Consider the following 27,130-nt stretch of genomic DNA (forward strand, 5'->3'; position numbering starts at 1 on the left):
AAATCCAAGGACAACCTGGGAAATAAAGATATCTTGTCACAAAAAGGAGCCAGGAATGGTGGTGTATGCCTGTAATCCCAACATATGGAAAGTAGAAGAGGATCAGAGGCTACAGCCATCCTTGGCTATATAGTAAGCTTGAGGCCAGCCAGGGATTGTGAAATCTTCCTTCAAAACTGAAAGTGGAAGCAGAGGGGTGGAAAAGGCTGAGATAAAGCTCAAGGATAGAGTTCTTGCCCAGCATGCACAAGTCCCTTGGTTCAATCTCCAGTGGCTTTGAATCCCTGTGGTTCTCAGTGGCTCAGGATCACCATAAGGGAAGAAATATCTCATGGTCCAAGTCTATGATCCCAGCACTGCAAATAGACCACACTGCTTAAATATGATATGTAAGAACATGAAGATGGACTAGTGGAAGTCACTGGATCTCAATGTCCCCAATGTGGCCATATCAAACAAATCCTCTTATCCTACTTTTCAGTATTAACTTGATTTTTAATTGGTTTATTGTAGATGGGTGGCCAACCCTGGCCTCTTAGGGCTGTGAGGACACATGCACTAAACTTAACTCAAATAACACATAGGAGTAAATTTACCACTGTAAGAGGATGATAGGTGAGGGGCAACCACCTCTCCCTAGAACACTGGACAGGTGGTAAACACTGTAAAAACACTATTCATGTCAATATTAAGTTCCCTAAAATCTTACTAAAGGTACTCTTTCTGGTACTCATCTTTTCTGTAAATAAGCAGAGATTAGAGACTCTGGGGCATGGGACAATCTGATTCCCTAATTAGTAGCTATTAGAATCACCCTGGCTGCATGAGCAAAAGGACTATCAATCAGTCTACCAGACTACTACCTGTATGCCAACACAAGATGTTCTGAGCACATTGTGTTTGTCTTAGTTACTGTTCTATTGTTGTGAGGAGATACCATGACCAAGGCAATTTATAAAATAAAGCATTTAATAAGGGGGCTTGCTTAGTTTCAGAAAGTTAGTCCATAAACATCATGGTGTGGAGCAGAACAGCAGGCAGGCAAAGCACTGAAGCACTAACTGAGATCACATCTGAGAGAGAGACAGAGACAAAGACAGACTGAGCCTGGCATAGGCTTTTGAAAATTTAAAGCCCACCCCCAGTGACACACCGCCTCTAACACAGCCACACCTCCTAACCCTTCCCAAACAATTTCATTCACTGAGGACCAAGCATTCTAACATATGAACCATTCTCATTCAAACCACCACACCATCCAACATAATACTCTTGAATATGCAGCCTCAGCCAGCACTGTTTCAAAGAGCTTACACCAGACTTTCCACTAACACAAGCCTTGGTGAGGTCTAGATGATCCTACAACCATTCCTATCCTGGGTAGAAAGCACTTCCCTGATGACCTATCAAAAAGGTTAATACTACTGTTGTTGAAGAAAAGAACACAAAGCCTCATTTTATGTGAGGTCTGCTGTAATTAGTGCCAACACCCTTCCTCCGGTTGCAGAAGCAGGTCACTCGGGCTGATCAAAGAGAATTGGCTAGGAACCATCCTCTTGTGCTGCCTTTCCTCCCGTTGCAACATTAGGCCCTATAACAGATCTCTCTTGGGGCTGCCTCTTACCTACTTTCTTAGCAGCGTGGGCTGGCATAAAGAAAAGTGCCATCTCAGACAGCAGAGCAGCAGCAGTGCAATGAGCAAGCAGCAGGCAATCTGACAGCCTAAAAGAGGTAGCTGAAGACTTCAGAAGGGGCTATAAGAGGAACAACATGCAACGCTGAGGGTGAAAGACAGAAGGCCTTAAAGAGAAGAGGCCTTGACTGCTGGAGCTGCTAGGATCCAAGGAATGCCAACATCCTAGGCCTGTGCCAGAGCTATCATGTGTAGATGTGAGAGTCCCAGAACTCAAGCACTGTACAAGAGAGCACCCACCTGCCACCACCACTGCTCATTACTGTCAAACGCCAAGAACTATCAGAGATGGCATCACTAGCACTTGAAGAGCTTCTCCCTGCTACACAGTTTCTACCCAGGTAGAGAAGTCTACAAACCCAAAGAAACTGTACCATACAAATAAAGGGAATGGAATCCTGATCCTGGATGATGATTGGTAAAATATCCAGCCTCAATACAATTTCCACCAAATTCCAATGCCATTTCACACACAAAAGAAAAACAATCCAAAAATACATATGGAATCACAAGACTGCCAACAGCCAAAGCATGATAAGCAAAAAGAGCAATCCAGAAAGTACCACATGACCTGATTTCAAAATGTACTCCAGTAGCTTCAGTAAGCAAAATAGGATGGCACTGACATAGAAGCAGAGAAACACAATGAATGTGTCAACACCTCCACACTGAAGGAAGTACAATCTCTTCAGGAAACTGTTAGGAAAGTGAGTATTCACACAAAAATTGAAATTAAGTCCTTATTTCACTCTACATTCAAAGGTCACTTTAAAATTGATTAAAAATTTAACCAGAAAGGACTAAGAGTGTGTGCTGCTTCCACAGAGGGGCTGAGTTCTATTCAAGAACCTATGTGACTCTCAACTGCATGTTACTCTAGCTCCAGGGGATCTAACACCCTCATGTGGCTTCTGAAGAGGCACTAGAATACACATGGGATACACTCACACAGGGACATGCACATCAATAAAAATTAAAAATAAAAGATTTAAACATGAGACTGACAAACCATAAAACTACTAGAAGAAAATGGAGGAACAGAACATAGTAGATCCTACCCACAATCCCAACACTCAAGGGACAGAGGCAGGAGGATTACTGCAAGTTTGATCCAGCTTGGTCTACACAGCTAATGTTCCCAGCTACCAAGAGCTAAACAGTAAGAGTTAATGGAAGGAAGGGAGAAAGGATAAGAGCTAAGTACAGGGGCTGGCAGGCAACAGGAGAAATGATCAACAACACCTCAACATTCATCTAGGAACACATCTACTGGATGTGACTCCAAAAGCAGAGACAACACACATAAAAAATGACTACATCAGACTAAAAAGTTTTACGGAGCAAAGAAATGATAATGAAAGGGCAACTGACACACTAAGAGAGAACATTTCAAAGCATCCATCTGATAAGAGGCTAATGGCCAGGAATGTAACTCAGGGGCAAGAAAGAACCCAGCCAGGAAACAGGAGCTGAACTGAGCTTTCTTGGAAGAACACACAAGTATGTCCACCAGATACATGAATAATGTTCACCATGACTATTCTCAAAACTCAAATAAAAAACCACTGCACTCTCAAATCAAATCAAAACTACCTGTACTCTCAACACTAGGGAGGCTGATCTGGAAAGGTCACAAGTTCAAGATCGACCTGGGCTACATGGCCAGTCCCTATTCAAAACACACACAGATACAAGTGTGTGTGTGTGTGTACAGAAACCTATACAAACACATTCAGGAAGAGATCACCTCACCTCTGTCAGAATGACTATTTTTCCAAAAAGATAAAAAAGTGCTGGTGGAAAAACAGGAGCCCTAGCATTGCTGGAAGGAATGGTAATTAGGCATTACAGAAAATGTGTAGTGGTTCCTTAGAAAATGGAAAATAGAATTATCAAATGATCCTGTAATTCCACTTACAGATAGATATTCAAAAGAACTTTAATCAATACACTGAATGGTTATCTGCACCCTCACAGTCTTTACTGCACAATCAAATGGGCCACCATGGTATGTGTCATCAGGTAACTGAGTGTGGTGTATGTACCTGTAATGTCACCATTTGGGATATAGAAGCAGGATAACCAGAAGTTCACAGCTAGCCTCAACTACACAGCAAATCTGAGGGCAGGCTGGGCTACATGAGACCTTGTCTCCCAAAAAAATAAATAAGTAAATAAATAAAAGGTCATGTAAATACATAATGAAATACTGTTCAGCAACATGTCATTACATGTAACTTGGAGAGTATTATATAATACAAGTAAGCCAGACACAGGAAAAGAAATGCTGCAAGGTCTTACCTTATAGGGAATCTACAAATGTAGAATTCTAGAAATCAGCTAAATGATTATTACTAGAAGGTAAGGAGGAAGTCCACAGGAAAAGGGAAAATGTTGACCAAAGGATTTGATAGAAAGAATGGCAATGCCCAATTGCATAAAATGGTATGTGGGCCAGTAAGATGGCTCAGCAGGTAAAAGAACTTACTATGCAAGCCTAATAACTTGAGTTCAATCTCCAGAACCCATGGGAAAGAAATCACATGTGGTGCCGCATATCTGTACCACAACACTCCTACTACATGATAGGAGACAGACACTGAAGAACTGCCCGGAAATTCACTGGCCAGCTAGCCCACAGTACATAGCACGTAAAAACAGTAAGGCTCTGTCCCAAGACAGGATGGAAGGAAATGAACTGACTCCTAGAAATTATCCTGACTATACCCCTCCACACCCATACCCCCTCCACACACACACACTGGGGGGGGGGGGGGTGGGGGTGAATCATAATATAATGAACATGCACCCTATACTAAGTATATGAAGCAACAGATTAAGTAGCCTGGATTTATCACCCCATATTACAAATACCAAAATGGAATATTATAACTCTGTTATTAAATTTCTTTTCTTAGTGCTGTGACCAAATAACTACATGGTCTAAGGAAAGTAGAGGTCACCCTGGCCAGGGAGTCACGGCACCTGAGCAGCTGGAGGTCAAGGCTGCAGGGGCGTGAGGAGGCTACTGCAAGGGCTGACAGGAAATGGGAGCTAGAGGAAGACAAGCAGGTCAAGCTATTATCTCTAAAATTGACCCCACTCCCAACAACCCACTTCCTTCATGTAGGCCCCACCTCCTAAAGGTTCCAAAGCCTCAAAACAGCATTACCAGCTGTCGACCAAATGTCTAAGCACATGAACCTGTGGGGACATTAAAAGTAAGAATATTTAATTTAAAAAAATGTTAAGAAAAAACAGAACCAAAGACAAGGAAAATAATTTCAATGTGTCACTTGTAGGAGGGGGACAAGCAGTCGCACTGCTTATGTAGTATAAACAGTGGAAACTTGGCAGCTGATTTCATGTGGACAGTCTCCTCGGCACAGCAGTGACAGGAGGAGAGAGCAGAGGCAAGGAAGGCCACTGGAAACTGAAACCTCATCAGTGACCACAGATGGGAAATGCTATCCAAAAATAACAACTAGAAGAAAACCAGAAGCATGCTCATTATCGATGTTCAATACCTATAAAATAGATAAACCCAGGTTCCCTCTAGTTTGTGAGTCAAAAGGTACAAACAGGAAGAAGCCAGAGCTCCAGGCTTATGTCTTTAGCTCCTGAAGGGTTTACATGAAGTGTTGAAAGAAAACTGGCAAGTCGAAGAGGTTACATGGAGAAACTACAAGAGATATAATAAAGTCAGGTGGAGAATAACTTCTTAAGGAATAAATGCATATTTAACAAGAGTCTAGTGCAGAAAAAAAGAGATCACATGAAAATATTACTAGAACTTCAAAAATGTTCTTTTTACAGTTATATTAATGTGTATTATCATACATTCCCTTAAACAGCTACTGTAAACATCTTCATAATATTGACTGACCTGATTCTAACAGCACTTCTACAGAAAAGTGAACACCAGTGTTCTACAGGCATTTCTATTAAACTTCTAAGCACCTACATGTTTTAAAAAATTACTTTATTGTTATTATTGTGGGGGGAGATGGGGGTACCACAGTATATGCTTGGTAGATCAGAGGACAACTTTTGGGAGTTGGTTCTCTCCATCAACCTATGGAATCCAGGGATCAAACTCAGGCTGTGAGGTGTTCAAGGCAAGACACTTTCTCTGTTGCACAATCCTGCTGGTCCTATAAGCCTTTTAAACATAGCATTAATAGTATACTGCTTATACTGCCAGGTAACTGGACAGGGATTAGTAGTCTTGGAGGCCATAGATGTCCTTCCTTAAGAATTAATCCAGAAGCTGGGTGGTGGTGGCACATGCCTTTAATCCCAGCACTCGGGAGGCAGAGCCTGGCAGATCTCTGTGAGTTCAAGGCCAGCTTAGTCTCCAAAGTGAGTTCTAGGAAAGGCGCAAAGCTACACAGAGAAACCCCCCCCCTCCCAAAAAAATTAATCCAGGGGCCAGGCGGTGGTGGCGCACACCTTTAATCCCAGCACTTAGGAGGCAGAGCCAGGCGGATCTCTGAGAGTTCCAGGCCAGGCCTGGTCTACAGAGTGAGATCCAGGCACCAAAACTACACAGAGAAACCCTGTCTCAAAAAACCAAAAGAATTAATTTGTAAACCAGGCATTGTGATAAAGGCCTTTAATCCCAGCACTCCAGAGACAGAGGCAAGCATGAGGACAGCCTGATCTACAAAGTGAGTTCTAAGACAGCAAGGGATAAAGAGAAACCCTGTTGGGGTGGGGGGCAGGACACAAAACAAACAAAAAACCAACAAGCAAAAAAGTCAAGAAAAAGAATTAATCTTGAACTGGTGATGGTGGTGTATTCCTTTAATCCCAGCACTTGAAGGCAGAGGCAGGCAGGCCAATCTGGTCTATAGATCGAGTTCCAGGACAGCCAGGACTACAAGAGAGAAAATGCCATCTTGGAAAAAAAAAAATTTAAATCTTGACTTTAAACCGTCAATCACCTGGCTGGCGTTAATCCCCCATCCACACCAACAGAAAAGATGATTTAAGGGAGACATGCTAAGGAGATGGGAAAAGTGGGAGGTGACTATCCTCATAATACAATGAACCTGGACTTCCCAAAAGCTCCTCGGATGCCATCTTCACTGGTAAGTTGGCCCACATTTTGAGTTCTAAATCCAGAAAGCATAATTTTCCCTTCTCTTTATTTCCATGCCTTTTTCTAAAAGCCAAAGCATGCTTTTTCTGATACTCTGGACTTTCTTACTCATTCTTCCCACCTCTTGCTATGCACTTACAGGACATGCCATGCCTGCTTTCTTGGACCCCCAACTCAAAAGCCATGACTTTCTCTCCTCCTTTTCTCCACCTCCCTCCTCTCCACAGCTGTAATATTTGCAGCTCATCTGTATTGCTGTTTTTCCTCAAATACTAATAAAATGGTCCTCAAGCTTCCAAGTCTATTTTTAAGTTATCTTATTAACAAAAGGGCACACAGATCACCCCACTAATAATATCATTTAGGATTTTCATTTAATAAAACATATTTTCATATCATCAAATAGTCTTCCAAAATCCAAAGACAGCATGCTCTATCACAACTGCTACATAACGGGATCATGAACTGATTACACCAAAGCTTGTTTTGCCTATATTAAAATAGCTATTTTGATGTTTCAATAATAATCTTCTAACTTGAACAGTATTAAAAAGTCAGTACTATTAAGTGTCATTTGTTAATTATATACTAATCATCTCAAAGGAAAATGTATCAAATACACCTCAAAAACAACACCTGTCTGTGGGCAGTGTCAACTCTGCAAGTCTCTGGGGTGTCGTTTCCACACCTGTGAGCAGGGCACTGTTTCCCAGGACCCTCCTGGCTCTAATTTCCCTACTGTCTTGCCAGCTAGAACAGTTGAGTCTCCTCTGCATAGGTGCCCACACCTTGGTAATTCTATTACTTTGGTCACAACTTGCACTGTCCCCTCTTGCCATTTTTCTCTTCCATGAAGAAGAAAAAGTTCTGTCAAGTGTTTAAATCCTGTTAAACAATAAAAGCAAAGAAATTGCAAAGAGAAAGAAGTGACAGAACAAAAGACTCAATATTTCAAGCAGTTAGCAGTTATGTCTGATAAGAAAGTCATCATTTACAAGTCACTAAATGCTGATGTTTCTCTTCAGCATCTTCTTTCTGGTGTTGGGAGGATGGAAAACAAAACTCCTGTTCACACATTTACATTTAAAGGATTTGGGAAATCTTGCTATTCGTCCCAAATTTAGAGCTATGGATTAAATCCATTTGGTGTACAGAAGAACTGCTGAGGGTCCATACATCATTAGGGTATCTCTGGGGTTGCTTGGGGATATCTTGTGGAGGGTTAAGTGCTGACAAGTCAAAGTAGGTGGAAAGTAGACAGATGCAGACAGATGTTCCAGGGTGGGAGGAGAACAGATGGATGCTGACTTACTTTCCTTCTTCCTGCTCTCTGAAAGGAGCCAATTACTGCTCCTAGCTGCTACTTTTCTGCAAAAAAGGGGCAATGCTCAGCAGTCCCTAGTGCAAAGGAGAATGTAACCCAAGAGAACACAATGTCTGCAGAGATAAACAAAGGACTCTAAAACACAGAGAGCTACTGTCCCTGGCATCATGGACCAAGGCAGCTTTGAGTTTGGTGGCAACTGCATCAGAGAAAACATTTTTCTTACTGATAGGCAAATTATAAAGAATTATGAAGGAAATCAAAGACTAGCTTGTTCACTACTGGCTTACAAAAAACATCAAATTAACTTGATATTCAATGATAAACACAAACCATGTTTTTTTAAAGATTTATCTTTATTTAGGTACATATGTATATATCTGTGTTCTGCCATACGAGTACAGGTACCTAGAGACCAGAAGAGGACACTAAATTTCGTGGAGCTGGAATTACAGACAGTAATGGGCCCAACATGGTATCAGAATGTAATAATGCTTCATCCAGGCTTTAAAGCTAACTGATAAAAATGTCATCTTAAAAGATGAATTTATCATCAGTAGTTTAATGACTCTGCTCAAATGATATTCATTTAGAAAACTCTCACTTAACAATCAAAACATTTGTCATATTTATTTATTTATTTATTTATTTATTTATTTATTGAAGTAGAATCTCACTATGTAGCCCCAGCTGTCCTAGAACTCAATATATAGATCAGATGGACCTCAAGACTCACAGAGATGCCTTTGTCTCTCTGCATCTCTGCCTCTGCCTCCAAAATGCTGAGATCATTAAGGGCATGTGACACCACATGAGCTTTCTACCTCAGCAGCTGTCTACTGAGTTTAGTATCTTCTACAAGACTGGTCCAGTAATTTGAGAACACAGGCTCACAAAGGGAAGAATTTCAGATGGTTTTGTCTTTGTTCTAGAAAATTATTATCCCTATAAAAAGAATTATTTTGTATTCATTTGACTGGTCTTCAAATCAACAGTAAACTGTTTGACAAAAACTACTCTTAATGGTGCACTTTAAAATTCTGAGTGTGTTTTCAATGAAAGTTATTTAAAACAGTTTCTGAAAGGATATAATATTGAAAATGAAAAAAGGAAAGCAAAATTTTAAAATAAACAAATAGTAAAGATATTAGATCTTGTTTTTAATGTGGATATTTGAAGTGTTTTGCATAGACATATTTTGCCAGTTTTCTTACCCAATAAACAAAACTGACTTCCTATTTATGCTTCAGGAACAATGCCCGGTAAAGATTCAGAGAGTAGACACCCAAAGCTAAGCTCAATTTCAAGAGTCCTTGAAACAAACTGAGCTAACTAGCAGTTGCTTTGTCCAAGATCACAACTAACAAGAGTTTATTAAGTATAAAATAGAAAATCCAATCTTTGCACGTCATTGGAAGGTATCCTAACATAAGAGAAGGCCTAGTCAAAGAGTAGAACATAGGAATGTAAGGTGACAAGTCCCAATTACTCTTTTAATTTCTTAAATCAATCTCTCTCCCTCTCTCTCTCTCTCTCTGTGTGTGTGTGTGTGTGTGTGTGTGTGTGTGTGTGTGATCACAGAAGGAAGCCACTCTTTTACTTCTTTTTTTTTAAAATTCTGTTAAAATTGTATAGGGGGGCTGGAGAGATGGCTCAGAGCACCGACTGTTCTTCCAGATGTCCTGAGTTCAATTCCCAGCAACCACATAGTGGTTCACAACCATCTGTAATGAGATCTGGTGCCCTCTTCTGGCCTGCAGTCATGCATGCTGTATACATAATAAATAAATAAATCTTTAAAAAATAAAATAAAATAAAATTGTATAGAAAATTTCTGGATTATCAAGCTCCAAAAAAAATGATCTACTTCAAATTTATTAAGTATATCTCAACTGTATCCATACAGATTACGGTAGAGTCACAACACTCAGCAAATGTAAGTTTGGCAAAAATTTGGCAAGATTTATGTTAATAGGAATATATCTTTACTAATTTGCTAGACCTATTAGACCAGTGGTTCTCAACCTTCCTATGGCTGCCACCCTTTAATAATAGTTCCTCATGCTGTGGTGAATCTAACCATAAAATTATTTTTGTTGCTACTTCATAACTGTAATTTTGCTACTGTTATGAATTACAATGTATGTATCTGTTTACTGATGATCTTAGACAACCTCTGTGAAAGGGTCATTCGACCCCCAAAGGATTCTCAACCTGTTGAGAACTGCTGTATTAAATAAATATAAGTGTATCAGATTATAACTTCCTATCAAGTTTTCTGTTAATTAGGAGTTATCTTCTAACAGAAAGCACTCATTTCTACATAAATAAAAAAGAAACCACAATTAAAAATTGTTATTAAAATAACAATTATTATACAATGCATATCTAGCTTAGAGCCCTTATTCCGCAACTTGCTAGATGCCCAAATTTAGGAAACAAAATTTATATCTCATAGGCCTCAGCTGGAATGTGAAAACAGAAGAAAAGTATTGTATTAATAAAACAATAATAATTAATAACAACAGTTACTCCAATTGAGCAAACTGTAGCAGTGTACACATATTAGTATATATAGCTGAAGTTTTCCTGTGTCCCATCTGGCCCATGTTCAGGACGAATCTCTCTCACCTGCCAGTCCTGCAGCCACTTGGACCCAAGTAAACACACAGAGGCTAATATTAATTAAAACTGCTGAGCCATTAGCTCAGACCCACTACTGACTAGCTCTACATCTGACATTTAAACTATCCCATAATTCTTATTTATGTTTAGACATGTGGCTTGGTACCTTTTCTCAGTTCTGCCTTCACATCTTGCTTTCTCTGTGTCTGACTGGTGACTCCTGACTCAGCTTCCTGTTCCCAGAATGCTCTTCTCAGCTTATCCTGCCTATACCTTACTTCCTGCCTGGCTACTGGCCAATAAGCATTTTATTTATTAATCAATCAGAGCAACACATTCACAGCATACAGAGTGATATCCACAGCACTTTCCCTTTTCTTTTTTTTCTTTTCAAAAAGGAAGGTGTTAACTTTAACATAGTAAAACTACATATAACAAAACAATTATCAAGCAAGGATTATAGTTATAATAAAATAGGATAAATAGTGGAACATTTTCTCTTGAGTTTGTCAAATGCAAATGGACTAGACATTGTTGAGGTATTTACTGCTTGTATATATTGTATATAGTTACTGTACTTATTGTTTATAGTTTTTCTTATATCAGTTATAACTTTTTTCTTTTTATTAGCCTAAAAAGGGGAAATGTGATATTTTATTTGTGCTGAAATGTGATACTTTATTTGTATGTTAATAAATGATGTTTGCCTGGAGATCAGAGGTTATAGCAAGTCATAAACAGAAGTCAGGTGGTGGTAGCACACGCCCTTAATCTGATCACATGGTAGGCAGAGTCTCTGTGTGTTCAAGGACACAAATGTGGTGATACACACCTTTAATCCCAGTAACAACCATAGAGACCTGGAGGTCTGTATAGACAAGAAGTGATGAGGAAGTCATGTGGCTCGGCTTAGAAGGCAGAACAGGAAGGCAATGAAAGTGCAGGTTAGACAGGAAGAAGGTCTCTCTGGGGAAGCTACTGTATGATGGTAAGCTAAGACTAGTCATAGCTATAAGCTATTTCTCTGCTCTCTTCAGCTATTGCCCCTGTATTTGGCTCTGTGTTTCTTATTTAATAAGATTGTTCAGAAATTTGTCTACAAGCATATGCTGGTTACTTTTTTGTCAAGATGATACAAACTGGAGTCACCTGGAAAGAGGAAATCTTAACTGAGAAAATGCCTCTCTCAGACTGTCTGCAACAAAGCCATGGAGCATTTTCTTAATTGGTGCTTGGCTGAGGAGGGCCTAGGCCATCGTGGATGGTGCCATCTCTGGGCTGGTGGTTCTGCATTCAGAAAGCAGGTTGAGCAAGCCTCAAGAACAAGCCAGTAAGCAGCATCCCTCAGCTTCAGCCTCTCAGTTCCTACTCTACTTGAGTACCTGCCTTTAGTTCCTGCTTTTGATGAACTATTATAAGAAAGATTAAGTAAAATAAGCCTTTCATGAACTGGCTTAGTGGGGCCCATTCCCTGTGGTGGGATACCTTGCTCAGCTTTGATACAATGGGGAGGGGCTAGGCTCTCCTTCAACTTGGTTTGCCAGACTTTGTTGACTACCATGGGAGGCCTTACCCACTCTGAGGAGTGGATGGGGCAGAGAGGGAGGGAGGTGAGGAGACGGGAGAAGGGGAGGGAGGGGGAACTGGGGTTGGTATGTAAAATGAAAAAAAATTTAATAAATAAATATAAAACAAATAAGCCCTTTCCCCCCAAAGTTGCTGGTCATAGTGTTTCATCACAGCCATGGAAACTCTAAGGCAGTTTATCAAGCTCTGTATCTGACTTAACATTCTTCTGACACTATGTAAAACTTTAAACAAGGGGTTGGGGATTTAGCTCAGTGGTAGAGCACTTGCCTAGCAAGCCCAAGGCCCTGGGTTCGGTCCTCAGCTCTGGATAAAAAACAAAAAACAAAAACTTTAAACAAACAATTAAACTTAGCAGCCTACTGGTTTTCACCAAAAAATTAAGAATGTTGTAAGATTCTCCTAATCAATTAGAGTTCAATGTCCCTCACCAATGAATTTAGTATAAAATTGTACCGCTATTTTACAATGGAGTACATTGTTCAAATTCACATTTATGGGGCAACATCACTCACATTTGGCTCAGAATAAACTCGCTACTATTCCTTGGAAGCAATTGCAGTGATTATGTTAACACAGCTAAAGTTGTAAGTAGTTTTCAGGGTTTATATGTGAGCAATGAAAGACTGCTGTGGAGATATAAGGGCTCCCAAAACTAGCAGAAGAATTAGCAGTTCTGTATCCTCCAGCTCGTAAGTTCATTATCATCAGCAAAAGGTACACATAGACATACACTTAAATACAAAGAGAAAAGAAATTCCAAAGATTTCACAGAAGAACAATATTGGAGTTCTATAAATTAAGCATAAAGAATATACAAAACTTATAGGAAAGTGCAGTTTTAAAATGTGTTCAGAAAACAACAAAGACAAGTACAATTTCTACTTTCTGAGTCCTTCCTTTCACCTAACTCTTAAGATTACAAGAGCTTCTTATGGCTCATGAATTCTTTGTTGTGGAGATACGGTGACAATAGCAATAAAATGAGACTATGTCAATAACAGTCACTATTAACATTTGAAACTGCTCTCTGAAACTTTGAAATCAACTGCACCACAAAGGAAAAGCTATGACCCATTTACTTCTCTGTGTGTATAAACCAAAAAAAGAGTACTTTAACATTTCTGAAAAGCAGATCAAGAAAAATAACAAAGGGAGAAAATATAATTGGGACTGAAGGGAGGGCTCAGAGGTACAAGCACTTGCTGCTCTTCCAGAGGACTCAGGCTGGATTTCCAGCACCCACATGATGGCTCACAACCATATGTAATTCCAGTTCTAGGGCATGGACAACCTATTCTGGCCTCTGCAGGCACCAGGCACACATATCATGCACAGACAGGAAACATCCATACACACATAAAATAAAATAATGAAATAAATGTTTTAACTGTAACAGTTTGCCCTCTCTTTGGGTAAAACTACTCATTCAGGGTCATAATGACAGAACCAACTGGCTACAGCATCTTTTCAATTCACTGTAAAATAAAAGCTACAAAAAGTGGTACTCAGAGATGAAATGCTTTTTGTATGTTGTTTATAAAACAACCAAACACTTTTCGTTAAAAATAACTCAAGGATAGGTGTAGTACGTTCCAGTGATACAGGGAGAACCTTTAATCTTATTGATTAAATAAAGGGGAAAAGATAAAAACTAATGTCCTGACTGGAGAGATGGCTCAGAGGCTAAGAGCACTGGTTGCTCTTCCAGAGGTCCTGAGTTCAATTCCCAGCAACCACATGGTAGCTCACAACCACCTATAATGAGATCTGGCGCCCTCTTCTGGCTTGCAGGCATACATGCAGACAGAACATTGTATGTATACATAATAAATGTTTAAAAAAAAAAAGTAATACCCTAAGACTATGACTATTTTCACATTTTTATGTGTGGGTATACAGGAGGCAAACAAGAAATAAGCTGTAGATAAGGTGAACGGGAACAGCCTAATGCAAAGGAGAAACTGGCCTCTAAATCAAAAGGAGTCCAGCATAGATGTAGCATGAATCTTAAAGGTACTTATTAATAAAATCAAAACCCAAGGCCAGTTACTGGGGTGAATGCTGGAAGATCAGAGACACAGAACAAGCCACAGCTTCCTCACCTCGCCAGTTCCTCAGCTGGTCTTGTTTCCTCAGACTGGAAGCTTCTGAGTCCTCATCCAAATGGGTCTCAGATGAACTCAAAGCCTAAAAGCTTAACCAGCCAAAATGCTTCTGGTTTCTGGTCTTCACGCCTTATATATCTTTCTCTTTCTGCCATTACTCCCTAGGATTAAAGGCTTGCTTTCTGGGATTAAAGGTGTGTGTCTCCATGCTGGCTGTATCCTTGAACACTCAGAGATCCAGAGATCTGCCTAGCTCTGCCTCCCAAGTGCTGGGATTAAAGGCGTGCACGACCACCACCCAGCTTCTGCTATGGCTTGCTCTGTCCCATTTTCTAGCCACCATTTTTGGCTCTGTATCTAGTTGCTGTCTATCCTCTGACCCCAGATAAATTTATTAGGGTGCACAATATTTTGGGGGACACAATACCATCACACTTCCCCTTTTTTGTCTAAAATTAAAAAAGGTTATAACTAATACAAGAAAAATCATATCCAGTAAGTATATACAATATACACAGTCAAGATTACATTAATGATGTCTAGTCCATTAACATTTGACAGATTCAGGCAAAAAACTCCATTATATATAACAATGTCCAGTCCAGTAACATTTGATAAACTCAGACCAAAAATTTTCATTACTTATCTTATTTAAAACAAGTAGTTTCTTTTTAAAACTAGATTCAAAAATTGATTTTTTTTTCCTTATCATACATAACTCTACCCAGAAGCAAAAGGTACAAAAGCTATGTTCCAAAGAGAGCCTTGAGCAAGAACATGTTACCTCATTCTAAATAACTGGGAATTCAATAAGTGGTTCTCAACTTGTGTGTCACAACACCTGTGGCAAACTTATATTTCCCAAAACAGTCACATTATGATTCATAACTACCAAAATTACAGTTACAAAGCAGCAACGAAAATAATTGTATGGTTCAGCGTCACCACAATATGAGGAACTGTATTAAAGGATCACAGCATTGGGAAGGTTGAGAACCAGTACATTAGACAAAAGGAAAAATACACTATTTCCAACATTAATGTTAACTAGTAGTTAATGTTTAGCAGATAGCACTGAAGATACTGCAGGAGGCAAAGGGCTTTGCTTCCTGGTTAGGGAAGCAGACTTGGCAGGCTTTTCAAACACCAGCCTCCCACAATGCACCAAAGGTCACAAGGGTCCCCTACACCAATCCCTGTGAAGTATGCAGAAGGAAATCTTCAGCAAATTATCTCTATGAACAACTGTTTCTGCTACTACCATAGGTAAATTCCTGGCAAATTCTACTCCGAACTCAGTCAAGACACAACATCTGCAAGGTCTAGAGCTCAACCCCTGGGTTAACTTCTTACTTGGGTGCTCAACCACAACCCCCAACTTGCAGCAGATTTGAGCCACATATGCCTCCACCTGCTTGTCAGCCAGAGGATAGCCAGGAGTATGAGGCCAGCCTGGGCTACAAAGCACTATGTCTCAAAAAACAAAGTAAGTACTTTTGCCTGTCCGAACATCTCTCTCTTGCTCCTTTCTGCTGCACCCATCTTGACTGAATTCCACGTAATCCAAGATAGTTCCAACTCTACACTGATGAGGGTTGTTTTATGCTCCTGATCCTCCTGTCTCCATCTCAAGTGTATGCCCCTTAACCCTCAGCACTCTCACATTAGCCAACTCCTTAAAATAAGAAATTCTCCAAATATTCTTTGTTCAAATTACTGTTTCTCCTCCTCCTTGTCTGGGGCCAGAGAAACAGAATTCTGAAACCAGAATGATAACTATGGGGGGCAGTGATCAGGCTTTTTAAGAAAGGAAGATGCAACTAACACCTGGCTTAATACCTGGCCAGACAAAGCATCCACAACCCTGTTTGATTTAATTACCACAAACAAGCACTCCCTTTGTCTTGTTAAAACTTAACTAAGGGTTTGCCTCAGATCCTGGCAGAGTTCTAAACACCTGTTACCGGCTTCCATCTTTAAAAAAAGCTGTCTGTCTATTATGATCTTGGAAAGGGAGGTGCCCAGAGTTACTAAGGGTACTGGAGCAGCAGTCATCCACTGAATCACAAGCTCTAACAGAAAGCACATTATGTCAGATTTCAGAAAGATAGCTTAGGGCTTTCATCAAGTGACAGTTAGCTTGAACAGTATTAGCTAAAGCACATGATTTTTCTGCTGCCTATGTCTCCTCTACAGACCTCCCTAGTCATTAACACAACTGAATAAAAACAAATAAAACAATGAAAAGGCAGACCAAAAATAGAAATCTCAAAGGAGTAAAGGAACAGGGAATTTGGCAATGTTAAACTCTTGACACAAATGCCAATCATGAACAACAGTAACATCTACTGTGACAAGTTTCTTGTGACATGCTATGTTGACAGACAAAAAACGAACTCCAATGAGGTGTGCTAAGTGCCAGAAAGTCTATTATCACACACTGGGGTGTATTCTATTTGTTTGTTATTGGTGAGAAAGCATTGTGTTTCAGAGAACCAAAAATAATATGGAGTTTGGGGTATTTTTTGTTTTTTGTTTCAGAAACAAGGTCTTGATTTAGAGTCCTAGCTGCCTAAAAGCACTTATGTAAACCAGGCTGGTCTCAAACTTTCAAACTTCTGACTATCTTTCTCTTTGCTCCCCCAGTGCTGAGGTTACAGGCAGAAACCACCATCTCTGATTAAAAAATAACATGCTTAAAGACAGCAGCTTAACAAGAAACAAACCTTGTAGTAACATTGCTGCATATTAGTTATCTATTTTTACAAGCTGGCTGTCCAGGGTAGAAATGTATTGTTTACATACCTACAGCTCACAAGATAGGTTTTTCTCTAAGAACAGTGAATATGCACAATTTCTTCTAGTACAAACTTTTTCCTCCAAACTGGGATGACCCGTCAAAGGAAATTCACAAGAACTATGGCTTCCATCTGGCCAGAAAGGTAATTTAAGCAGCTGTGAGTTTTTTGTTGGTTAGTTGGTTTAGTTGGTTAGTTGGTTGTTTCTTTGTTGTTTTTTAACCTCCAACAGTCTGGGGTGATGGTTCTCAACCTTGGGTCCAGATACCATGGGGAAACTTCTACCTCTGAGAATATTTACATTATAATTCATAACAGTTTGAAGTAGCAACCAAATGATTTTATGGTTGGGACTCATCACAACACAAGGAACTGCATTAAAGTGTCTCAGCATCAGAGAGGCTGAGAACCACTGACCATATTGAAGGATCACAGCATTAGGGAGGCCAAGAACCACTGTGTTAAAGGGCCACAGCATTAGGGAGGGCTGAGGACCACTATGTTAAAGGGTCTCAACATTAAGGAGCTGGGGACTACTGTATTGAAGGGTTACAGCATTAGGGAGGTTGAGAACCACTGGTCTGGAAGGTTTTAGGGCAGAACAACTACTTCTTCTGGCTTACTGACTGGACAAATATTCCAATGTAATTAGTACATTTCCAGATTAATGTGGATCCCCACTATGCACTTCATATGTAGTGTATTGAAAACCAAACTGTCCTACCTAGCTCCTCACCTTTCACATCATCTATTCTCTGTAATTATTCCCACTGGCTTTGATAAAAGTCTCCATCACTACCCATAACAATTTTTGCTAGGTTATAACAAAGATAATCTTGAAGATAATCTTATAGTTCTCCCAATTTAAAGCATCCATTCACTTCCCTAAGGAATAAAATGTTTACAATATACTTGGTAACAATAATTTTCTATGACTGCCTTAATGAACTACAAAGAACTTAATGGCTTACATCCCAAGTTTGTTATTTTGTAATTGTGGAAGTCACAAGTCTGAATGGTCTCCCTCAGTAAGATCAAAGTGTCACCAGGGAAACAATACCAAAAGAATCAGGGCCTCAATTCCAGAAACTGCCACTCACATAGAAACTGTCATTTTTTCCTGAAGCAGAGTGGGGAGGCTATTTCCACTGTACTCTATGCAGTGTGTGTGTGTGTGTGTGTGTGTGTGTGTGTGTGTGTGTATGCATATGTGTACACACATTTAATTAGTGCCAACTACATATACTTCGTTAAGTGATTTTGCAATACAATAAAACCAGTGGTTACTAAATACTTGCAACACAAGTTCCTAATAGAAAAAAAGCAAACTTCTCCCTCATCTTAAGAAGAGGCATTTCAGCTACTGAAGCAGTGATTTCACTGGCCCTTTTTAAGAGCCAAGACAATTTCATAACCAGTTATGATACACAGATACCTACATCAACCACTGTGGAAATGTCTTTGCATTTTTAATTTCTCTGGTTCACAAAAGAATAAGTTCAAAGCACTGTATTTATAGGAAAGAAAATCAATCCCATTAAAATGGCTTAGAAGTACTTAAAAGTAACTCTTTTAGGATAGGATTTACAATGCATATTAAACCATCAGAAACTACTGCATGCTTTTCTTGACACTTAAGTCCTACTGATTACTTTTGTTTTCCGAAATTCGCTCTTATGTGTGAATATGAAAACTGACTCTAGTGGTTTTGGATGTTGTCAGCTGGTGGAGTACTCACCTATCTAGCCTGAAGGCCTGGGGGAAATCTCTAGTGGCATGCCTGAACCCAGCACTCAAGATATAGAATCAACAAGATTGGAAGGTGAAAATCATGCTCAGCTTCATAGTCTGTCAATGCCAGCCCGAGCTTTTCATTAGTAGAGGTTCCTCACAATTACCTGACATTCTACCCCTGGACCGTAATACTGCTCCAATCTGTGACTTCTTTATACTTTCCAATATTTCTTCAAAGACTCCCAACCAGCATATGATGTGGAAGCAAAACCAAACAAATGCCCTTTGATTTACTATGTTATTTACAATGTCTACTACAGAATAAGTGATTATAAGAAAAGCAAAGAAGCCAGGCATGGTGGCATCTGCCTTTGATCCCAGCAGGAGAGACCAAGACAGGTGATCTGTGAGGTTGAAGCCAGCCTGATCTACACAGGGAGTTCCAGGCTAGCAAGACCTTCAGTGGGACCCTATATCAAAAGGAAAAATGAAAGAATAGAGGTTCAAAATATATAAGCACAAATGACCCATATCTTAAGCAAACAAACTAAACCATATGAACTAAATCAAGACACATATACATAGCACTCTAATTAAAAAACTTTTACAAACTGATTTTTATGGGCTGGGAGACAGCCAGTTGGTAAAGTACTCAAATGGCACAATGACACCCTGAGCTCAATCCCAAACACTACCTAAGTGGTGGAAGGGCACACCTGTACCCAATACACCAGGAAGCAGAGGTGAGGGGGACAATCACAAGTTCAAGGTCGTTCTCTACTACATGGGGAGTTTGAAGCCAGCCTGAGGAAAAAAATATAGAAAATATCCCATTGCTGTGGGATGTCGTTCTGTATGCTATGAATATGTGTTGCTCTGATTGGTTGATAAATAAAACACTGACTGGCCAGTAACCAGGCAGGAACTATAGGCAGTGCGAGAAGGCAAGGAGAATTCTGGGAAGAGGAAGGGCAGAGTCAGGCATCACCAGCCAGACACAGAGGAAGCAAGATGTCAAGGCAGAACTGAGAAAAGGTACCAAGTCATGTGGTGAAAAATAGATAAGAATTATGAGTTAATTTGTTAATTTAAGTGTAAGAGCTAGTCAGTAATAAGCCTGAGCTAAAGGCCGAGCAGTTATAATTAATAGAAGCCTCTGTGTGCTTACTGGGAAGACACGAGTGGGAGAGATTTGTCCCAACTGTCTGTTGGCTGGGACCCAATAAAACTTCTAACTACATCCCATAATCTTTATTGAAGAAATCAAACTATTATGTATAAAAAATATGTATGAATAAATATGTACAAATATATAGCCTGGGAAACCTTAAAACTCTTGGCATTTCCTGCCAGACACAGAATCTAAGAAGCTGCTGTGATTTACATTAATTATATTCTACATTTACAGCACCCCAAGTCTGATGGAATCAAAGACTATTTACCTTCTGCCACAGCACCACTGCAGCCACTTGTCCAGGAGTTTAACACATTGAAACAGGATCTTATGGAGCCTAGGCTGGTCTCAAACTCAAACTCTGAATCTTCCTACCTCTACCTTTCAAGTGCTAGAATTACAGACTCCACTTTTATCATTTGCTTGTAAGATACTGATATTCACCGTTCTTCACTTCCTTGCCATACAAGAGGATCCTGACATTATGTGTGTTTCAGAGTGTGTGGTGTGCATGTGTATATGCATGTATATATGAACATGTATGTGGAGTTGTGCATGCACATGTATGAATAAGATGACCAGAGGTAAATTTAGAGTGTCTTCATCAATCCACCTACTGAGGCTGGGTCTCTCACTGAAACCTGGTACTCACCAATTAGTCTAAACTGGCTGGCTAAAAAGGCCCTGGGATGTTTCCATTTCCTCCCCAGGGCTGAGTTACAGGCATGCTACTACTGCCCCAGGTTTTCGCACAGGTCCTAAGGATCTAAATGCACCTCGTGCTTGTGCAACAAGTCTTTTGCCAACTGAGTTGTCTCTGTAGCCCCTCTCGTATCCTTAAGGTGCACAAACATCTTTCTGAGTGCCCTCTGAGTGCCTACCCTTATTTCTCCTGCTCTATTTCCCTCCAAAGCAGGTCAAAGAAATTAAGTATTCCTCTTCCCTAAAGCAGGTTATGGAAATTTAGTTCCTACCCCCAAAAGTGAGTCATAAAATCAGGACATTTTATCATAACCCTCCCCTACCCTCTTGTACTCAGAGCTGGCAATAAAGAAATTCTGACCAATCTTTTATGAAAGATCCAATCACCCTCATTCAAGCATACACACCTGTACCAAGCAGAAGGCACAAAGACACCAAGAAGAATCTTTGCAGACAAGTTTGCTTGGCTTTTCCTCCATCACTGCACCTGATCACACCTCTTGTCTAATTACACTTCTATAGGGATATCCATTCTTTAAACCCAAATATTAAACTAGTTTTCTTGGCCTCTGAATATGCACCACCTCCTGCATCACATATCTACTAAGTAAATACATACATGCACCATGCTTTTCTCCTGATGGCCTGCCTCCTTACATGTAAACAAAGGTGTTTCATTCCTACATGTCTATTTCAGCTTTTTTTTTTTTTTTGAGGGGGTGGGGTTAAGATAGGGTCTCACTTATATATTTATTGTGGCAGCTGGAATGAAATACTTCTTACATATCAAAGCAGAGGAGTTTTTCCACCACTGGGTCAATTCTGAACTCACTCTGACATAACATAGGGATGGCATGGCTGCTCCCTCCAAGAGCTTCATAATCCAATTATAGTGGCTAGAGGGCTGGGAGGAGACATCACACTACCCTGAAGTGTGAACAGGAAGAATCCACCACCATACCCACCAAGAAGATGATTAGAATTTGTCTTTACATAGGACTTACTTTTAAATATAAAGATAAAAAAAGAAAAAGAAAGAAAGATCTCAAGAAATGAACAATGCATGAGGAAAAAAAAAAGCATGATAAAACTTAAGTTGACATTCTTTTGTGGGACAATGCTAAAGTCTGTTACTATGTAAATTCAGTTTTTAAAAAGCACTGGGGCCATTTAATAGACAACACAGAGGAATGATGCCTGCAAGCTGGGTGGTGGTGGCACGCACCTTTAGTCCCAGCACTCAGGAGGCAGAGCCAGGAGGTCTCTGTGAGTTCAAGGCCCGCCTGGTCTACAGAGTGAGATCCAGGACAGGTTCCAAAACTGCATGGAGAAACCCTGTCTCAAAAAAAGAAAAAAAAAAAAATGCATGGTGACAGCAGGCACAGCTAATAAAGTGAGAATCAAAGCCAAGGATACCCAAACAGGCAGGAGCATTTGCAGGTGCTGGCTCAGAGCAGGTAGAATTTACAGTCCTTCACAACACTTCACACGGGACATCTCTTCAAATGCAGTGTACCTTCCAACTATGAACTCAACTATGAACTGAACACACATGGGATTGCTGTACAGTCTAACAAAACTTTCAAGGTGCTGAAAGTTACTAATTATTCTAATTCAATTTCCAGCAGGACACAACTAATAAAGAATAGTTATAATTAGATATTTTTCCAGTATCTCAAAACTAAGAGAACTGTAACTTCATCTCCTTCTGCATCCACACATCTTAAGGGATCTTTTTAAAAACACTTTTTTCTCCCTTGTTTATTAATAGTTCTCAATTTCATACCTCCTGCCAGCAGTTTGGCTTCTTCCTCAAATCCCAACTCTAGAAGAACAACTCCTGATGAAATCTGAAATGGCTGTACTTAAATCCCAAAGTAGGATTTTAGTGCTCTCACATTTTTTGGTATGTAATAAACTTTGTCTTCTGTACCTTGATCAAAACAAAACAAAATTAAACACACACACACACACACACACACACACACACACACACACACACGATCCAAAACAGAGTTGATTTATTTCTGACTACTCACAGGAATATATCCCCAAAAGAATTTTCACACTAAACTAAAAAGCAAGCTTTCCCATCAGCCAGAGGACTGCTGTGTTTTGATATAGAACTGTGGGGGCCTCAGGCGGGACAGGTAACTGAGCTCCAACTCCAGCCACTCCTCTTCATTTCTGAACACACTAAGCACACTCCCTGACCCTCCCTGCTTCAATAACTAAAAGTGAACGGATCTTCTTATATTCTATTAAAAATATTTTCCTAGGCTGAAACAGTTCTGTGTCCCACAAATATGAGACACACCCAATACAGACTATCTAAGAGATGACAGACGGCAAATACTTCACTCCAAGCTTGTCATCCTTAACAGGCAAGAACAGATCAACTATTTTACTATTCATGGGTTTTTCCTCAAATACTTTATTTATATCTTACTATTGGTCATATTTCCTTAAACTACAGTGGTCACACCTGCCGTAAATGAAATGATTAATATACCATAAGACACAACCCATTACAGATTTTTAACCAAGAAAGAAGCAGATTTTATTTCTTTGTATTCCTTTGAATTAACAGAAGTTCAGCTAGTTTAATATAACAACACCAGAAACCTCATCTAAAACAACACCATGATAGTTTCCTATACTTTAAACAGTTTTGATAAGGTGGTTTCCTTTCAGCAGGACAAGGCAGAGCCAAAAATGCAGTTCTACTACTCAGCACACTGCAAAAGCAGAGCAGTTCCAGAGAAGCCACAGGCGCACTGGGACATCCACTGAACAAGCACAGAATCAGGAAGACACTACTTAGGCCTTTATGAAAAAACAGTACCAGCATACTGTTGCCAGAAATAGCTAAGACACATCATAGATCTGTCTTTTAAGACCAGTTCCTTAAAAAAAAAAAAAAAAGGCTCATAATTAAGTCTATGATTTAACGGGGGGGGGGGTCTGTTTAGAACAAGATGGTTGCCTGTGATTACTTTAGTAGTGTTTTCCTTCGCAGCTATCAAGATTAGCACAATAATACATTTGTAATGACTAAAGTTAGTTGCAATATGAACCTGCTACCTCTCAGTCCTATTTACTAGCAAGTCCTGCAGTACCGATCAATATCCTTCCTCTTTCAGACTTCTCCCTAGAGTTCACCCAGCAAAATATTTTTTAATCTGTGATTTTTTTTCTTATTCGAGTACAAACTTCTAGGTACTGTTTTTCTACCATACTTCTTCATCAAAAGTAACCTCAATTTTAAAGAATTAAATGCTACCATATGGTATTAAAACTTTAAAACATGCAATAAAGAAAAGGTAAACTTTGCATAATCTTCTTTAGGCAGTCATTCCCTCTCATGTAAACTCTGAGCTCTATGTAAATACTATTCGACCTGCGTCATATGAAAGTATCACATGTGGCCTTAGATACTGTGAAAGTCTCAACATATTAAGTTGCAAAATACTGGCTTATAAGCTTGTAGGCCAGGAACTGCAAGTTTATGTTTGATCCCAGCACCTAGGTGGAGGCAGAAGCCGGAGTTCAAGGTCAGCTTCCCCTACACAGGAGGTTCTAGGTCAGCCTGGGCTACAGACAATGTTTCAAGTCACAAAATACACCATCAGTTTTTAAGTGACTTGCTATTTGAAAGCGTGAAGCCCATGTTCAATAGCAACATTTAAAAATAAGGTATGACAAATAAAAAAAAAAAAAGTGGAGGGATCCGTACTATTGGCCCCAAAATTGATATTCTATATACAATTACAGTTTTCGTCAATAAACACACTCCTTACATACACCGACAAAATCCTGATTGGCTGACTGCATACACTTGGAATTGGGTTAACTCGAATAGTAGGAGAGTAAACATTGGGGTTGGGGACCAGGAGCCAAAGAGAGGGCAGGAGTCATGGGTTTTCATTGTTTGGCAACTTTTTTTTTTTCTTACAAAGCACATAGCACTTTAGTAATGAAAAAAACTCCATTGCTAAGAGTATTCCTCCTCCTCCATGCCCAAATTCAGAACTGTAAAAGCATAGCTGTGGTTTCACGATATTAAAAAGAAAATAGACACGCATAAACGACATAAGCTGAAAAACATCCCGGCTGTGCAAAACAGCTCGCTCTGCTTCTCATGGATTCTCCCTGCAGGTGTCTAAAATGCCAAAGCAGCAGACGCTCACGGAACTTACCGAAGACGCAGAAGACGCTCAGACAGCAGGAACGCCGGCTCTGTCCGCGGAGCCCCGGTCCCAGCTTCACGAGCTGCGTAGGCTGGAGCCCTCCAGGCCAAACCAGCGGCAGGCCGACGGCGGGCGGAGCGCCGCAGAGAGAGCCGGTAGGCAGGGCACAGCGTCCGCTTGCACCCCGGCGGAAGGGCGGGCCCGACCCCGCGACCCGCAGACCGCGGCAGCAGGATTGCCCTGGCCTCCACTACCGAAGGAGAGCTACGCATGCGCAAGGCGCCCCCGGAAGAAACACGCGGGAGTCAACACGGCCTGGGAACGCCCCCCAGCCTCAGCTCGGCTGGACTCCGCCCCCTCGCTGATCGCCCCGCTCCTTGACCAAACGACGCGAGACTTGCCCAGCCGCCACCCCCCCCCACCCCGCTCCGGCAAATCCCGCGAGAGCTCCGGCTGGGTCGACATTGCGTGCTGTCTCTTTGCTTTGTAGATGTGTACCTACCGGGTGTTTGCGTCCCCTCCCGCTTGCGTCGGGTGCCTGCTGTCTGGATGTGTTTCGGTGGCGGGTGGTGGAGCCAACGCCTGCCATCCTGGCGCACTCCCTTCGGCAGGCGCGGCGTGTTGCGTGAAGGAGCGATTGTTGAGAGCCGGCCAGAAACAAGCAGGGGAACCCCTCCGCAGTTAACACGTTTCTTCATACTTTAGGACTAAGTGGTGGTTGTTTTTTTTTCTCGTTTCCAGCACACAAAAGACATTGTCTCCCAAATGCTGTAATTTTGTTCCATAATGTATTTCCCTTCAAACCATTGCGATGATTCAAAACCTTTACAGACTTATTAAGGAAAATTAGAACACCATTGGGTGCTGGGTGTCATGGCACCTGCTTGTAATCCCAGCACTTGGGATGGCCAAGGCTTGTCTGGACTGCATACGTACGTCAAATCCCTATCAAAAAAGCTAAAGTCCTCGGTTACTGCCACCTAACAATCACGTGCAGAGTGTTTAGAAAGAACAGGCTAGTGAAGCCAGCATCAGTGATGAAATGATCACCTGAAAAATGAAGTTGCAGCTGCAGTGACCTGACTTTCAGCACAACTTCTCTTTATTTGGGTTGAAGGTACAACACATATGTTCAGTGGGCTTTTAGCTCTGACAGTGGAACTTACTCCTCTGTTCCTTAGACCCAGGCTGTGAGTCAGTTCCTTAGTCCTATCTTTGTATCTCTTGCCTGTAATAAAAGCGCTTCTCATCGTGTTTCATCGTCTTTCAGGATTAGCTTTCCAATACTCCAGACTGAAATTATCATGTGAAACCTTCCCAAGTGGATGTAATGGCTCATGCCAGTATTACCTGCAACTCCGCAGAGGAAAACAGGTCAGGAGTCCAAAGTCATCCTCAAATATATAGTTCATTTCAGGCCATCCTGGGTAGGTAAATATGAGACTGTCTCAAAAAAAAAAAAAAAAAAAAAAAAGACAAAACAGAAGAAGAATCTTACCATAAACAAATTAAATTCATATGATAATATAAATTAGGAAGGGGTTCTATTAACAGAGTTCAGGCTGGCCTCAAACTTGAAATCCACTTGTCAAGCCTCAGCCTTGGGAGAATTTACAGATGTGTTTGTTAGTTTTTAAGCGGCGCTAGGAACATGTCCCGAACACGACAAGACCACAGAAGAGTTTTATTAAAGAGGATAGAGGTGACAGGCCTGTGTGAAACACACGTGGGTGAGGAGATAAGGAGGGCTCATGCAAGATGGCACCAGCTTTTTAAAGGTTGGGCCGAGCATGTGTATAGGAACTCCTGTGGGTACTCCACACATGTGCGTAGATTACATGGCTGCGCGCGCTTTACGCAACCACGTAAAGCCACAGAGTCCTGGTCCCGTGAGATGTCTGACCCGGAGATGGCTATTCTGAACCAGAAATAGGTGGTCTGCCAGGCAAGCCCAACCGTGTGGACTTGTAATTCTCTATCATTCCCGACTCTCATGTTTTAAAAAAGAAAAAAAAATGTGGATAGATGGGTATGGGACACCGTTTCTCTCAAAGACTGCTTCAGGCTGAATGGTAGACATTGATTGGTTCT

General features: G+C 40.6%; 1 protein-coding gene across 2 annotated transcripts in view; it reads right to left on the reverse strand.

Annotated features, from left to right (window-relative positions):
* Pcmtd1 (protein-L-isoaspartate (D-aspartate) O-methyltransferase domain containing 1) overlaps positions 1 to 25,327 on the reverse strand; it is a 95,073-nt gene extending 69,746 nt beyond the window's left edge. Inside the window, exon 1 of one of the 2 annotated variants that reach the window (XM_036177497.1) lies at positions 25,049 to 25,327. In XM_036177497.1, the coding sequence (XP_036033390.1) occupies positions 25,049 to 25,311 (263 nt within the window). In that variant the 5' untranslated portion in view covers positions 25,312 to 25,327. The remainder of the gene's footprint in view (positions 1 to 25,048) is intronic. The other variant, XM_036177500.1, reaches the window with a different exon arrangement.
* Between the last annotated feature and the right edge of the window lie 1,803 nt (positions 25,328 to 27,130).

Source organism: Onychomys torridus, chromosome 2 (genome assembly GCF_903995425.1).
Source record: "Onychomys torridus chromosome 2, mOncTor1.1, whole genome shotgun sequence".
NCBI lineage: Eukaryota > Metazoa > Chordata > Mammalia > Rodentia > Cricetidae > Onychomys > Onychomys torridus.